The sequence below is a fragment of the Sebastes umbrosus genome, chromosome 5 (genome assembly GCF_015220745.1).
Source record: "Sebastes umbrosus isolate fSebUmb1 chromosome 5, fSebUmb1.pri, whole genome shotgun sequence".
In the NCBI taxonomy this organism is placed as follows: domain Eukaryota; kingdom Metazoa; phylum Chordata; class Actinopteri; order Perciformes; family Sebastidae; genus Sebastes; species Sebastes umbrosus.
The window spans coordinates 6,561,714-6,579,266 of NC_051273.1; the positions used below are offsets into that span (position 1 = coordinate 6,561,714).

A 17,553-nucleotide genomic window follows, 5' to 3' on the forward strand; every position below is an offset into this window, starting at 1 on the left:
TCAAACTTCAATTTATTAGCAAAGAGCGACGTAGAAAACATTTAGTGCATTTTAGGGATGTGACGGAATTTTCCCACTGGTGTTATTGATTACACCGGACATTTTACAAGAAACGATGACGGCCAATATGTGTAGCGCGCTTACTTTGAACTTTACCATTGAATGACGAGAACTATGTTGGCCTTCAGGTAACGTAAAAAATATGAAATTCTCTCTCTAGAGCCAGTGTTTGGTTTGTCCGTTCTGGGCTACTGTAGAAACATGGCGGAGGAACATGGCGGACTCCGTGAAGAGGACCCGCTCCCTATGTAAATATGAAGGGCTCATTTTAAGCTAACGAAAACACAATGTGTGCGAGATGCGGTCTCGTATTTAAAATAATTCCATCCGAAGAACAAAGTCGCCTCTCGCAGTCTAAATAGGTTGGTTTCCAACACTGAACCGCTGTTTGTAAAATTTAGATCAGGAAGAAAGGTAGCAACGTCTTCTATCACTACTAGAGTTTAAATCAGTAAGTAATGCTTCAAACGTAATGTCAGGGTAGGGGAGAAATCGGTTTACTCATCTGCTGCACATTTACAGTAACCAATGCATGTAAAGGTGTTCTCAGATTGCCTGCGTAACCTGGTTTCTTGAATGTATGTGAATGTACTGATTAAGGTCACAGGTTTCACATTCACTGTTTGAAATCACCCAAATTGTACTTGCAAATAACAATAGCTAGACCTAAATGGATTGAGTAAGGAATGGAAATGATTTGCTTTAATTTGCCCCTTGAATTTGTGATATTGGGCTATATAAAAAATTACTTGACTTCCAATTTAAGACTAGATTTAGACTGATTAAAATCCTATTAAACCCCAACCCTACTGCTAGCAGCACTGTGTTCTAAGCATCTGGACAGCTGTTGGTACTTACTTGGTTTCGTCAGCCACTTCAACCTCGGTGGGAGCGGTGATGGGAGCGTTGGAGTGTCCGGCTGTGGGATCATCAGTGTTCAGCTCGCCATTCGTTGAGCTCATCACCTGCACAAGTACAAAAGGACACCAGACTGCTCACACACACTTACAACACTTTGACTCTGAGCCGCTGACTACAGGGTGGAGATGAACATTCACATTAAAATATGTAACCTTGATTATCTCTATTTATCTGCCCTCTCAGATAAGGAGAGCAGATCAGCATGTAATCGGGAACGCCCCCGACTGAAGCAACTTCGCAGAAATATAAAAGGATAGGTACACATTTATTCCTGTTTGTCTTATAATGAAAGTCAGGTGCCCACATGGATATTGATATATTATATATTCTAATGTTAGAAATGGGGACAAAATCCAGAGTCCTCGATCTGTAGAAATATACGCTCCAAAGTTCAACTAAAGCTGAAATGAGGTTTCAGCCGTTTGAGTTAGTTACAAATTTAGTTACAGTATTTTAGTATGAAATTCCCTCTTTGTGTTGTAATCTCTCCACTGCAGCTCAGTACAGAAAACGTTTCTGTGGAAACATAAAAAAGGAATTTCATACCGAAAAGACCAACTTGATCTAACAAACTCAGACTGCTGAAGCGTCACATTAGCTTCAGACAAACTTTGGAATACATTTTTTTGCAGATTGAGGAATGTAAATCTTGTCCCCCCCATCCATAGGTGCAGTTTGAACGTTAAGGTTGGGGGTTCACAAAGAAAAATCTAGAGGGAATGTAATTTTCTACAACGCAGAGAGGTCTAATGTATTGGGATGTGTGTGGCTTACATGGTACACCCTGCACAGCGTGCCGTTTTGAGCTGAACTTTTGTCAGACGCCGTGTTTCTATTCATTCATGTCGCTCGCTTTCAAAGTGCCACAACGGACGAGGAACGACTGATTCGTGAAGTTGAAATTGAGGAGTTATCTATACAATACCTGCTCATTTAACTACAAACACACAAATAAGGTGACAGCTGGCTTCGAAGTAGATCATCTGAAAGTTTACCTCGGCTACTGTTGGCTGTATTATATGTCATTTTCAGTAAATATCGCAGTATAAAACCTGTGTGTCTTGACCGCACAGCTGATGGTGGTTTATTTACATGATGTCACAGAAGAGCATATTTAACGGTGTGTGGACAGAGAGTGTCTGACGTTATTAGGCTATAAGTAAATACAAATCTGTCTTCTTATCTTGTTGGTTTCTTATTCTGTCAAGAAGAAGACACAACAAGGTTGATAAATTATTAGTTCTGTGTTATTATAAAATATATACTGTAGATGCATTTCTAGGGGGTTTAGTGAGCCCCCTGCACCAATGCAAACTGCGCCTGTGTCCCCATCTCTTCTAGCATTAGCGCATTAGGACAGGAGGATGACAACAGCAAACCAAAACCTGTTTTGATTTACAAATGTACTTATGGGCATGTGAATACCATTTTTTTAAAATGTGAACCTATCCTTTAAAAGCTGCAATTCTATTCCAACACTAGGTGGCATATTTGCGCCACATTTACTACGTAAGCCTCTTGATTTCTAATGATATACAATTGGCCTTTTGCCCCAATGAAAATATGGAAAATAGAAAGAAAAAAAAATGTATAGTTTATATTGAGCTACCATATTTCTACTAATGTGGAAACTGAAAAACAAAAATCGACTGCGCTGCGTTTTGCCTTTTAGTTTATGTGTTTTTCGAATGATTTAAGCATCTTTATTTGATGATGTTTTGCATGACAGTTGCTTTTGGATGTCATCTTTGCATGGCCCTTCCTGTGAGCTGCCTGTGCAGCCGATGAGGCGAATGAAGCATTGAGAGCAAACAGAGCAGGCGAAGCACTGACACACAGGGATTCAAACAGTGATGCAGACACACAGAGAAAGAGAGAGTCCAGACAGAGTGTGGAGTCAGTGTGAGAGGGGGTCAGACTCATACATGTGGCTTCATGCATTAGCCACCAGAGCAGCAGCAGCAGCAGCAGCAGCAGCAGTACCTGAACAGAGCCCCCCAGCCGCTCAGCTGTGAGGTGCGACCCCAGAGTCTCCTTATTGGTCACTGGAGTGGGCTGAGACTCACTTCCTTTGGGCTCAGGCGACTTGACGCAAAGAGCAAAAAGGGTTGAGGCAGGTGGTCGTGAAGTGGTGAGAAGTGAGGAGGAGGAGGAGGATGAGGAGGAGGAGGGGGAGAAGGTTGTCAGGTGAGGGGTCAAGGTGAGGGTGAGGCCATGTGGTGGGAGGGGGTGAGGGTAGAGGAGGGACAAGGAGGAGGGGGAGTGAATGAAAACAAAAACAAAAAAATTATAGAAGACATCTCCCAAGCAGAAGCAGGCTTGTTAAGACAAACTATGTTAATAGAGGAGTAGAGGGAAGCAAAAATTTATGCGAAGCACAGATCAACACACTAATAAAGTCATGCAGGAGTAAAAGAAAACAGCCTTGATCACCTCAACTAGCATATTCAATATAACACGGACAATTATCTGTGATTGGGTATTTGGGTAACAGTATTACTTGAACTTCAAATAGAAGCTCAATTCACTGTTTTATTTGATTTGTTATAAACATTGTGCTTTCAGTTGCAGAACTAAAAATGTACTTTTCGCGCCAACAAATATAACCTGTAACTACAGAGTCAGACGGCACGTTTTCTTTGGATGCAGCCGACTGTTTTAACCAGGATGTTACAGGTTTTCACAGTCATGAGCAACGTGCGTGGAGCTGGAGGTGGAGCTTTGCGAGCTTCAATAAGGTGGCAAGTTGTTGCCAAGCCAATCACGTTAAATGGAGGGCAGTAAAAAGAGGTTAGAGTCCACTGTAATAAGTCAATCATAAAATCTAATGTTCTCCCTGTCTGGCTTTACGGGAAACAGTGAGTCAGACTCATTAAAGTAAAACATTATTGGTACCATGATTTGAGTCTATCAGAAGGATTTCATAATCATTTCTACTTAAACGCTTTAATTATTACCTCTCTACTAAACAAACAACGAAAACAAGGCTCGGATAGCATGCCAATAAAAAGAAGAAAAAAAATCAGGTCAACACTTTTTCGAACATTAGGCAATGCTTAATAAGCATATAGCTCGTCATTACTGGTATGAACAATGCAATTTGCATTTTCAACTCATGCATGCAATGACTGAAGCTTAGAGTGGCAAGGTGTGAAGAATAAATTGAAGCCGAAAACAGTGCTTTGCTTCACAGCCTGCCTCATGACTGTGCATGTCGGTTTCATTTACTGGTAAAAAAAAACAATTTTGTACAAATCTTATTGTCTGACAGAGACTCCTCAGACTGTAGACAGGAACAGGAAGGAAGGACAAGTGGAATTGAATGGCAGCCATATTTCCCCAGGCAGTTGATTACACATGGACACACAACAGTAGTAGTTGCCTGGCAGAGGAACTTGAATGACAGGGTCGGCTGGTCGGTCACTTGGTTGGTAGGCAGATCGGTGGGTGGGTGTGGTGTTTGTTGTGTTTTACTGCTGAGGACCTCACCTGGTTTTTGGTCTGCTGTTGTGCTTTGTCTCTGCTGCTGGGCTGCAGGGGCGTGTCACTGGGGATAGGGCCTATCGGTGTGGGCTGCAGGTAACAACAAAACACACACAGTGTCAAAATTAAGAATCAATAGAAATGGTCTGCCAGTTCATACATAGGTATTTTTGCTTATTGTGATGTCATTTCTTGGAGTATCTTCAAATGCTTCATATCCCTATAATCTGCACAACCTAAGCCACGAGGTAATGTTAGTCAATGAACCATAATAATTGATAGAAATGTGGAAATTGTGTCATAAATTAAAAGAAATACATAAAATATTACTAATTAAACACACAAAACATATTGATCCAAAAGATTTCTAAATGTAGAAACATGAACAAAATATTTCTTAACACTCCAGAAATGATTTGAACTACGCACATTTTTTTGTTTTTGAGATCTGCTCATAAAAATGAGTGTAAAGGCGTTTTGATAGTTTCGTTACATTCCACACATAACGTAATGATTTCATCACAAACGTACAGCATGATGATGTGAAAGACAGAAGCCTTAGGTTTCTGCTGCAAAAAGAATGAATGCTGTAGCTACTATGCTTTTTATTTTAAATCAATCTAAACAGGATCATGCCAACAACGATCTCCCGCAGCCATTACGGGATAACTCTCAGGCGCCATGGCGCATTTCACCACGTTTTGTACTGCGCATAACGTAATGAGGTCATCACGAGAGTACACCGTCACGACATGAAAGACAGAGCCTTAGCTTTCTTCTGAAAAAATGAATGAATGCTCTAGCTATTATGGTTCTTATTTTAGATAGATTTAAACAGGATCATGCAAACGAAGGTTATGAAGGATAAAGAGAAAAACTATGGTGTTGAATTTAGCTAAAATGTAAAAATATATTTAGCACCCATAATGTGAGCAATTTTACATAACAAGGTTTGCAAACATTATTACAGCGAGAGCAATAAAGCAACTGCAGCCGTGAGACTAGACAGTCCAATCAAAGGATTTCAGAGGGAAAGGAGGATGAGTGGATTCGGTAAGAGGGCACTCACAAGTGATTTGCCGACCCAGTCATACTCATAGTCAAAGACATAGCCGTTCCTGTCGAACAGATCGGTGAAGAGCTTCCTCAAGTAGTCATAATCAGGCTTCTCAAAGAAGTCCAGCCTCCTCACATAGCGCAGGTAGGTGGCCATCTCTTCTGTAGCAAAAGACAACATCGTTAAATTCAAAGAAATGAAATAACACGGTAAACAAAAGGAAACCGTTTGGTTCTACGGACCAGGGAAGCTTTCACAAAGCACTTCAATGGGCGTTGCTCGTTTGGTGTCTCCGATTTTCTGATACCTCTCCTTCAAAGTGTCGGCCTGGAAAGGAGACAGGAAAAATACACGTTACACTCTTAAATGTGAGCAAATACTCAGTAGCTGCGGGTGATTTGAATGAATAGGTGTCATATTCAAATGTGTTGTATATTGGGCACTCAAGTTGCAGTCAGATGCAAATCGTCTGGTTAGTCATTCTGAATTCTTGACACAGATATGTACAGCACTGAGGGCTCGTGTTGGTGAAAATCTGCTTCGTCACTTTAGACTTTCACCCAGTCACCAGTATAATCTTAGACCACTTTTACCACAAGCTATGGCAGTGACTCAAAAAGGAACCTGTAGCATTACGATGTTTAAATAACAGTACTTGTCTCGTGTTCATTTTTCTCCAACCATCCCAGGACGATTCTTGTATTTGACAGGGGGCTACAATATTATGGTACATGTGGACATCACAGTGTCAATCTATAGACATTAAAAGACCCACTTTATACCAGTTGAATGCATCCAAAATGGTTGCACGTCACCCACTGCCTATCACACCCAATCCATCATTGTTGACTACCAACTGGGATTCATGAGACCAGAAAAACGCCGTCCACTCGTCAGCAGTCTAGTGATTATAATTCTTAACCCGCTGCTCCATACAACAATGACCCTGGATTGTTTTACTCCTTCATTGTATCTTAATGCTAACTGTCATGTTGTGTGTTGGTGAGATCTTATTTTGGCCCGAGCCGCCCGACTTCCCCCACATTCATCTACCACAAGCTTCCTCCCACATAGCAAATGTTCAGATGAGGTGTCGTGTCTTCTAGTCTTTTCTGTGTACACCTTTGAAAAAAAAGCCCTGAAACTCTGCAGCTATAACCTGCCCTCCTGGTGCCTGGCATCACACCTTAGTCTCTTAGTGCTTTAAGCTCTTTCTCAGTAAACTGTTCAAATGCAGAGCAAGTGTGGAGGTGGATTTTTTTGTTGCATGTGACTGTTTATGAAGCAACACGTCTGCAGCTGCAAAGAAGAGCCCACAATTAGAGTGGCAGTCTTTATTTTTCTAGTAACGGACTGCATAGATTTGATTGCGAGCACTTATGGTGTAACCTATCATGAAAACATAAAGACACAGAAACTGATGACAAATATCTTTACAAATAGGAAGACAATATTAATTATTAGTTAGGATGTTAAAGAAGATAATCAGCTATATTTCTCTTTACTGTAGATTTGTAATGAAACCCAGTTTTAAAGAGTTTAAAGGTCTCAATAGTTTCTGTTGTCTGAGTGAGGGTCTTTCAGGTCCAACAAACAATACAGATACATCAGTGGGGAGACCTTGAAATGTCACCAGTGTGAGAGGATGATGTTGAAAACACCAGGCTCTCTGTCCCTAAGGTCATGTGGACGATAGGTATGAAAGAGATACTGTACTGGCGAGTGCAGCAGGAAAAGGTGAATCCCTATGCTAAGCATTAAGAGGATTACAGGAGTCTGATGTTAATCAGTATGTGCCAAGTTTTGGATGATGACAAACAATACGGTACCTTTAGGCCCTGCCAGGGGAGGCTACCTCGGAGGAAGTACATGAACATGTGACCCAGCGCTTCCAAATCATCCCTTCTGCTTTGCTCTGAAAGAGACCAAACAAGACAAAAATTAGGTTACCTTTATGGCCAGCTGGCAAGGTTAACAGGCAACTCAGCAGTAGGAAACACAGCATAATTATACAGGAGTTCAAATTAACCATGTACAGTTTAAAAGGCTATGATTAAGCTGGGGAGGGGGGCAAGCCTGTGTCATCGAGAGCCAACAGTCTGCAGGTTTTCTCTCACTGATTAGCACTCTGATGTGTAGAGGGGAAGAACTAATCAGTGAAATCACCTCCTGAGGTGATTGGTTAAAACATGCAGACTGTCTCCATGGCACATGGTTGGCCACCGCTGCCGTAGAGCAAAAACAACACAGTGAATAAAGAGGAGATGCTTCAAAATACCCAAGAAGTAAATCAGAAAAATCTTATTAAAAGGCAGATGAAATGAAGAAACACCTTACAGTGCCTTCCAATGGTTAAACAAATAACTGTTTAAGGTATTTGTTTATACCAACTGTGCACAATACAGTTAGGACATCTCCATTAAACTGAATGTAAATGCGAGCAAAGCTCGTCTATGCAAATCTAAAGGGCTTATCAAACCACAGCCCTGCTCCAGAGACTCTCTTACCCTTTCCCAAGTGTGTGTTGATGCTCATGTAGCGTGCCGTCCCAGTCAGACTCTTGTGCTCCCGGTAGGGGATGTGTTTTTTGGTCTCGGGGTCTATGTACTCTTTGGCCAGACCAAAGTCAATGATGTGGATGGTGTGCTGCCTCTTGCTTCCTGGCCGCCCAACCAGGAAGTTTTCTGGCTTCACGTCTCTGTATATCAGACTCTTGGTGTGGACGTACTCCATCCGTGTTATCTAGACGAGAGATAAACGGGTCAAGATTAGTCAATGGAAGTTTTAAAATACTCAATTATCCGGTCTGTTTTCAAACATGAGGAGAAAGTATTCTGAGTAGTGAGTAGAAGGTGGATAAAAAAAAATTCTTTTAACCTGAGGATACACTTAAGAAAGACGCTTTTAGTAAACATCATACATTTATTACATATTACTTTCAGGTAAAGTTGAACATATTTTGATGAAATACAAAATTTTGTTTTGTTTTGAAAATCTGTATACGGATACGTACACTACTATGGTAGTGTGAACAATGCTACAATGCTTTGCATAAAGCACCTTATCATTCCCTCCGCTACATGTGTGTAATTTAGTCAAAGTTGCACTATATTTTCTGCATAGCTTGAAATCACAAAAGCTAGCTCATCGAAATATAATCATCCAGCAGAGCTCCTCCTTCAGGCCTTACCAGCTGTATGGCTATCATGAGGACGGTCTTGAGGGAGAAGGTGCGGTCACAGAGGTCAAACAGGTCCTCTAGACTGGGCCCGAGCAGCTCCAGTACCATGGCGTTGTATTTCCCGCAAGGACCAAAGTAGTACACCTGAGGGATTCCCTCTGTGGAGACACACATACACACAAATAAAGTTAGTGGACTTTTGTAAAATCGATTTAATGATCACAACACAATTGTTGCTATGTCTTACAGAATATTCTCTTTAACGGGCGCTTTTATTCTTCTTGCCTGACAAGCACTTTTGTTTCTGGTGTGGACAGCAAAATGTGGAAAAAAGCACCAGAAACCACTCAACTATGCAGTCGCTGAGAGATAAGGGTGCAGAGGTTGATGCAACTGCAAATGCACTGATATGTAATATGTTTCATTTTAACAACTAAGTTGTGTATACAACACTGCAGTGTTTTACTGGGGTATTGATGTGGCAACATGAATAAGCTGCTGAGGTCATCAGACCGTTGTGACATAAAAATGTGGTCAGTGTTTCTCTTTTTTTTTGTTTCCCAAGCTCCCGTTTCTTCGGTGTCATCTCTGCATCGAATGTCCACAAACAATACAAAATGTTTTTACTGGCATTACCATGTACAGGATTTAAAACTTCACATTTTCTAAATATTGTCTCATTGTACAATACTAGTGTAATACGTAGTGAGGAGACATTGCAAGTGCAGCGAAAGGTGCATCATGTGCTGAACTTTGTCATCACCCTGGTTTGTTGATAACAAAGTGTGGGAGGAGACGCTTCACTTAGCAGCAATGACAAACTACACGTCAGTCGGCTTCCCTCAACAGGTTTGTCAGAAACAGGCGTGGCTTACAGTTTTTCCTCCAAAGTAGGATTACGAAAGGAAAGGCGTCTAAAAGAAACACCAGTGACGGTGAGCAGCACATTGTTAACAACTGTAAATAGCCTTTGCTACTAGAAACCACCACACCCATTTTTGTGGTAACGTGTATGACTTCTGAAGAATGTGGATGGATCACGACGTCAGTAGGTACCATCTTTACATATATATGTGTTTTGACAGTGGGAAAACACCACAGTATGTCCTTCTGATTGAACAATAAAGCACATACTCAGACAGTATTTCTAACTGTGCAAAACAATCATACTTACATCTGAAAATCACCAGGGCAAATTCCAATTTCTTAATAATTTGGTGCCACATTTGGTACTAAAACTCTCACAAAACAAGCAGTCTCACAGTCGCCTAAAGCTGCTGTTTCTTAATGGTCTGCCTGCTACAGGCTAAACAGCTTTGTCACAACAAAGTGAACTGCTGAGGCCTGTGAGGAACCAGCATCGTATTTCACAAACACTTCAATAACATGCAACAGCTCACTGGAAAAAGACAAGTAATGCTACGTAGACACAAAAACCAGACTCATTTATCTGGCACTTTTAATCAGCCCTCTCACATTGAAATTTCAGAGGCATTTTATAACTCTCATGGACATTTTGGCCTGAGAATCTTCTGATCCACTGTCAGAAAAGTTGTAGCCTAACACTTCTCCCACGATCAAAACCACCAGGCTCTAGGTTCATAGTCATCGCTACCAGGTAGGCTTGTCGTGATAGTCGGTGTTACCCGTTGGTCGGGCACACAGATTACATTATGTACCTACCGCCCCCACTGTCATTTTGCTTTTCTTTTACAGAAATAAAACCCATTTAGTTCATTTTGGTGCATCGGTGCGGTGTTATCAATAGATAGTCGGACGACAGTCACTACAAACTGCAAGTGAATGTGTCTGCTCCGTACGGAGTCTCAGCAGAGAGCAGCAGGAGTCATATTTCACACACGGGACGAGAAAGAGTTGACAGACAAGATGATGGCGGAGGATTTGGTGTCCAAGCGAAAAACAAAAGCTCCTATTTGGCAATATTTTGGATTTAAACCCAATGCTCTAAGGGAACCACAACATTAATGAGGCAATCGCCGTGAGGAGGACAGAATGGTCACAGCCGGTGTGCGCGGTGGAGCAGACATTAAAGATCAAAGTAAGCACGCTACACATATTTAACGTCATCTTTTCTTGTAAAAAGTCCGGTGTAATCGGTAACATCGGTGTTGTCACAAGTTTATTAACCGGTGGGAAAATGTCCTCACCGTCACATCCCTACTACCAGGTTAGTCCTTGTCGAGTAGATTCTGTTACCTGGAAGCCATCCCGGGACCATTGAACCACGCCGAGGTGCAAAACGCCTAGTATCTATCTACATGCAGGCCGTCTCCCTGAAAGCTCACTAACCATGAGACACCACATCAGTGTTGTAGATAAAGAGAGTCAATGAGATTAAGATACAGGTACAAAAAATGGGAAAGAGATTGAGAGAATGGCCAAACACATTTGTAAGAAAAATTCACAAATGTGTTATAAAGATAAATGAGAGTTGAGAACGGGAAGTATTCAGTTTGGATTGTGTGACAGCTGCTAGCCGGGGGACGCAGAGTTTACAGTTGGATTTACCTGATTTACCCCCCAACATCAGTCCAACAGATGCAAACTGACACACTTACTCATGCACACATAAATACACACACCTGTCTGCCCTTTAGGCTTTAGGATTTTCCTGGTAATGAAGCCCATGACAGATGAGGCAGTGACAAGAGATCACTGGGAGAGCTGACTCATCATAGCTTGGCCCAAATCTAGAGGGCATTCAAAGCATAGTCATCCCAAGAGGAAAAGCACACAGTCTATTATAATCTTCAGCGAGCAAAGATTGGTGTTTTACAGCAGCTGTAAGCACCAATCATGAAATGGCTGGTGGAAAAAGGCCAGAGCACATCTTTTGGGGTGATTCCTGTCTAAACTATAATATACACTGTGATATAACTTGTCAACAATAGCTGTGCAAAATAGGATATGGGATGGTTGACACAAACTCAGCCATAACAACAAAACAGCGGAATTACTCTCAAATGCAATATATTTTCTCTAACAGGAAACGGCAAGCACTTCAAAAGCGACAGAATGATGAAGCATGCCTGCCAATCATCATCTTGATCAGGACACAATTTTGTTCTCTTCAAAAGCTAAAAGGCCAAACAAACCATTTCAGCAGTTGGCTTCTCTCAATGATAGCCAATAAACAAACTAAATCAGTTCTGTGATAATAAACGTCTGTAAGTCTATTATATAAAGTCATATAAAAAAACTAGGGATGTCAAAGTTAACGCGGTAATAACGCATTAACGCAAATTTGTTTTAACGCCACTAATTTCTTTAACACATTAACACAATCAATCTTTCGGAGGTTGTAAAGGGCTCGGTTTTAAAGCTAGAGTGAAGATACTGGTATCATATGAAACTACAAAATGTAATGAATCCATCGGTACCAACCACGCCGTACCATTTTCAAAGGGGTCCCTTGACCTCTGACCTCAAGATATGTGAATGAAAATGGGTTCTATGGGTACCCACGAGTCTCCCCTTTACAGACATGCCCACTCTATGATAATCCCAAGCAGTTTTGGTCTTGAGTTGTGTTATGATTTGAGCATATTTTTTATGCTAAATGCAGTACCTGTGAGGGTTTCTGGACAATATTTGTCATTGTCTTGTGTTGTTAATTGATTTCCATAATAAATATATACATAAAACACATTCAACTAGGGATGTCATGAGAACCAATACTTTGGTACCAAAGTATGCCAAAATTCTAAATACGTTGCGGTACTCTTTTTCTACAGTCCCAAAGGTAACGTACGATGCCTGTAATCAGGGTCTGAAATTAACAAGTGCAAATGCGGCTGGATTTTCCGTTTGGCGAGTTACTCTCTGAAGGCTTCTATCCTCTGTTCTCTGTGTGTTGGAGTTTGACACACACAACAGCGCCTTCGAGATGTTGGGTTTGTTTACCTATTTCAGAAATCCTTTATGAATTTATTTCAGAAGAGGATTCACTCGTGGGGGAAAAAACTGAACTGAACTGAATTTCTATCTTTTGTTGTTTATTGCTAAATCTCTGAAAAGTGATGCTTTATTTATTGTCATAAAAATATAACATTAGCATTTTAAATAAATATGTAATGGTCTCTCACCATGTCAGTGAATTTAAACTACTGCTTGCAATCTGAGGATATATATAGAGAGAGTGTGTATGTGCGTGTACAGCCTTACAGTCATTGAGCTATACCTGAGGAATAAAGTCTCATAAGTTTCCTCTTTTTTTTGGTATCGATTGGGTATCGAGAAACGTGGAAATTCATTGGTATTGGTATCGACTCCTAGATGTCTGGTATCGTGACATCCCTACAGCCAACTGTGTTCAACATTATGGGATATGCTCCGGCTTTCATTGCAAGCCAACGTCAGCGGTGCTCTGACCCGCGCTGTCTTGACAATTTGAGACAATCCAACCTATTGTATCTGCAGGCAGGCCTTCTCAGGCGACACAGTAAGAGGGGAGGCTGCATCATGGCAGCTGAACACAATGTTGCCCTACAATGAAATGTCAGACTTAAGGGCCAAAGAGGAGAAGGCTGGAGAAGAGAGGAGAGGGCAGGGAATGCGTATTAAAGATTTAGATTATGGAGTCAAGTGCACGGAGAGAAGAAGAGAAGAAGTGACTTCCATTAGGCCCAGTGCTATGGAGATGTTCTCACTGGGCTGAAATGTGATCAGCGGTTGGGCTTGTACAGACTGAGCCTTGAGCTACAAATGCAACATAGCTCATAAGTACAACAATCCTACAAAACGCCATAGGGCTGAATAACTAGTGGGGGAAAAAAATAAAACAGCAATACTCATTTTTATTAAGTTAATAATTAAATCTACCAGATATGTGCAGCTGCACAAGATATCAGTCAAGCAATGAATGGCTGATCTTAAACTAGGGCAGGTTTTCTCTCAGTCGACACAGCACTCTTTATTCATTGCGCGCAAAACCAGTTAAAAGTAGGCTAAATTAAGTTATTTTGTCAGATGGACTAGACTGTTTGTCTTTAAGATTAGTCATAAGCAAGCCGTCATTCTTTATGATGCAGTTCGATGGTTTTTGTTCCACAGTTGGCCTAATTTAATTTGCTTTCTGACATTGCATCCTCCTTTCAATTTATGACTACTGGACATACATTCATTGAGATGTAGATTCTGAAATGACTCATCATTGAGTCCTACTAACAACAGACATTTAGCAATCATTAAAAAACATAGTAGTGTGAAATACGGGTGTTGCTATATACAGTACTTAATAAATGAAATATTGATATCATGTCATGCCATCATATCATGAGTGATGCTATGATTTTCCCACTAATGGCGCTCTCCCTCTTCAGTCACTCTATAGCTCGCTCCACCATCAGTGCTCTCTCTCTCTCTCTCCCTTGCACCTAGACTCGTATAATGATAACCTAGGATAATCCTCGTACTTTGTATCTGTAAAATTATCCACATGGCATGCATAAGAATCCATGATTTGCATGAAATAATATCATCAACACGGACCCTGTGCCACTGACACGGCATACCGTGCCCTCAAAAGCCTTGATGGGGCTCATGAATATTCAAAGGCATGCTGATAACCATCACTGAATACCCTATATGTGACACTAATTACAGTAACATCCATGCAATCATGCATCCATCCATGCAATCATGTATCCATGACAGCATGAGCTAAATCGGCCCGTGAAACACAGTTAAATGACAGTTGGTCCATAAAAACAGTACAACATCTCTGCAGCCATTCCTGCAGACTTGCTTTACTATCACCAGCACATTTTAGTTTTGCTGCTATTACTACCAAGAACAACTGAAATGACAGGTCTATTGTCAATTTTCACAAAAATCTGAGAACTGGGAGGCATGACTCCCAACTGCTGGGATCTGTTCAGGACAGGAGAGAATTAACAGTGTGCAGATAAGCTCCTCCTGGGCGTTAAGCGCTGAGTCGTCCACGCTGTGACATATTTGAGGCTCTTGGGTTGTGCAGGGCTAACAGGGTCACATGTCCCCATTTAGCAAAGTTGACAACATAAGTAGATTTAATCTATCGCCTTGACTCCTCCCATGCTAGACAGTCAAGCGAGCCTTTCTGTCATATCATCATGGAGTAGCCAGTCATCAGCTGGAGATAGCCCCTCCACCCCCCATCATACCATATGATAGTCGCCATAGGTCAACGTGAAACCACTGGCTATGTATGAAGATGATGACACAGGGCGTGCAAAAAATATTTACCGCTATGGATTCACTGTAGAGTATAATAGAAATAGTGTATATTATATTCCTGTAAAAATATCACAAGAGTATCTTCTTTATACATCATGATCCAAATCTAGGCCCTGCTTCTGTCATTCAGTATATTTATATTACTGTGCCTGCCGATTTTAGTGAAACTCAGAAAGTGAAGTGAGTCATGTCAATCTTGTACACAATGTTGACTTGCAGTGCACATCTGTATAAAGGTGTGCAGCAGCAATCATAACGAAAACCATGTAAATAACAGCATAACAGAGTTCATTTCCGTATGCATTTGGAAACACTTACATGGCATCACATCAGCTTGTTCTATTATCTAACCTGTACATATCACCTGTCTCTAGTTGCGTGTAAGGGATAGGAATATTTGCACATGTTGCACAACCCCAGACTTCAATTAATAGGAGTAAGGCTGAAGGTCAATAGTGGTATCAATGGAAAAAGGGATGGTCAGGATGTGTTTAATGCATCAGAGGAAACAACCAAGGCAGAGAGAGACAAGCCTGGACTAGAGGAATCCTCTGCTATAACCAGGCAAAATGGCACAGCAGACGACAATTACAATACTGCTGAGTTTATGTATGTGTGTGCATGCATTGTGTAAGATTTGCTCACATATAAGAATGACATATTAAAACAAAAACAGCCATAAAGAGAAGAAAAAAAATAGGCCACACCCTGTTAGCAATGCATGTTAGAGAGTTCCCCTGCAATCTGCAGGCAGCACACAGTCAATCAGGGAGGCAGAGGATACTGTGGCTAGGGAAGCCATCCAAGTAGACACACCATAATGGCCTGCCTACTTGTAGAGGGCCATCTATAAATAGTCAAGGACTGCCCTAATGCCCCACCTCCTTATCAACCGTGGAGGGCTTTTGCTCCGGCACAAGGAAGCTGGCACGTGTCACTAAATTAGACCACGACACACACTTGTCAGACAGATGAGGATCACTGCAGCGAGAGAAACGGACCACTTGCAATAGTCTTATAATGACAAACCCAGCACACCCATATAAATATACTTTATAACATATGAGTTTTCAAATCGACAGTATATTGTTATACAGTGATCACCATGTAGATCACCACTGTCGCACAAATTGTTATTTTTTTAGATACTGTTCAGATATTCACATAGATTCTTGTTGGCATATGATGTTATCATGCTAATAATACAGGTGATATTGCCAACAAAATTCAGACCGTATTGGATTTGAAAGTGTGGTTCAGCTGGCCCCTCCTAATCATGACGAAATAGGAAAGACTCCGTGGTCTACTACGTATGTTGACCCCAGTTGCCACACCAAGTATATAAAGCAGAAAACTGGCTAACCATACCAAGTTAGCCTACTTTAGGCTCAATTGTGTTATAAAATGACAATTGGGAATTGGTACTTGTCCTGCATTTACTCAGCTATAAAGGTCTGGGAGAAAAGACAAGGACAGAACTGATGGGACATGAAGGTGTGGGTGGTTGCAGAGTGGGAGAATGCGCAGACCTCTTGTCTACTTCTTCCTCTTGTCAGTTTGAATAAGTAGCAGGGACATGTTTGCATATGGTGTCTGAATTAAAGACTGAGCATGAGTGTCGTGAGCAAACCAAATCAACACATTCATCTACACAAACGTACACAAACATGACAGGTGAGCCTTTCCAAAAAACAGCCAGCCAGGCAGTGCTGTGTAAGAAAATCAAGCTCCGGTCCCTCCCAACCATCTGACTCTGCCTTCCCTCTCACCCTCTGTAACTAACTGACCAGCCAGACCAGATCAAAAGAGCTGCTGCCCTGGAGCCACAGCTATGCATCATAGCACATTACCATGTTGTGGGGCAGTGCTGTAGGAGAGGAAAGACTCTGGGTACCGTAGAGGTGGGATTAGAAAAGAGGAAGCAGGCTTTCATAGCATCCATTGGCTCAAACAGATGTGGAAAGACACACGCTGTGAAATTTTGCCTCAAGTAGAATGGAAGCTTTTTGGAGTTGTTTTTGTGTGTCTGTTTCCTCAATGTTACATATCCACATTCGAAAATGCATCTTTCCCTCTCCATTTTTGCTTTCCATCCAAACCACACTGGCACATTTCACAAGAAAAAAAACTGTTCTTTTCCTGAATAGATGCTGTAAATCTGAAAACCGAGGTCTCACATTGCAGTGCAGAAAAGAAAACTAGGCTAAACTCTTCCAAAATGAACACGATCTGTGCTAATTGGATAATTACAGAGGAAGGTAAATCATATTTGTACTAAAAAAAAAATGAAAACCTGATTGGACGAAAAGCTGCACAACAACTAAATTACAGACCTGGCATTTAACGGTTAAATTAAGTATTCACTCAAGTCCATTTTTTCAAAATAAAAGGCAGAATGGTAAGGTATGATCACATTTGTTGCATTACAGTATATACTCCTTGATGTAAATAAATTGTTTCACACAAGCTATATACCAGTGGTATAGCATTGAAAAAAAAATCCACTCAGCTGATTAAAATCATCATATTTAGCCAACTTCATCAGAGTGTCGACATTTTTATGGATTAAAAATGGTTGCCTCCACCAACCAGTCAAGTTACAGTTTACATCCAT

General features: G+C 41.1%; 1 protein-coding gene across 8 annotated transcripts in view; it reads right to left on the reverse strand.

Annotated features, from left to right (window-relative positions):
• The window catches only part of csnk1g2b (casein kinase 1, gamma 2b), a 40,554-nt gene that overhangs the window by 1,357 nt on the left and 21,644 nt on the right, over positions 1 to 17,553 (reverse strand). For 3 of the 8 annotated variants that reach the window (XM_037769557.1, XM_037769558.1, XM_037769560.1), the window contains 8 exons: positions 8,712 to 8,860; positions 8,029 to 8,263; positions 7,351 to 7,436; positions 5,764 to 5,848; positions 5,534 to 5,682; positions 4,471 to 4,554; positions 2,965 to 3,066; positions 919 to 1,025 (listed from right to left, as the gene is read on the reverse strand). In XM_037769557.1, coding sequence (XP_037625485.1) covers positions 919 to 1,025; positions 2,965 to 3,066; positions 4,471 to 4,554; positions 5,534 to 5,682; positions 5,764 to 5,848; positions 7,351 to 7,436; positions 8,029 to 8,263; positions 8,712 to 8,860 — 997 coding nt within the window. Of the gene's footprint in view, positions 1 to 918; positions 1,026 to 2,636; positions 2,783 to 2,964; positions 3,067 to 4,470; positions 4,555 to 5,533; positions 5,683 to 5,763; positions 5,849 to 7,350; positions 7,437 to 8,028; positions 8,264 to 8,711; positions 8,861 to 17,553 lie in introns of those variants that run through there. The other 5 variants (XM_037769561.1, XM_037769562.1, XM_037769564.1 and 2 more) reach the window with 5 other exon arrangements.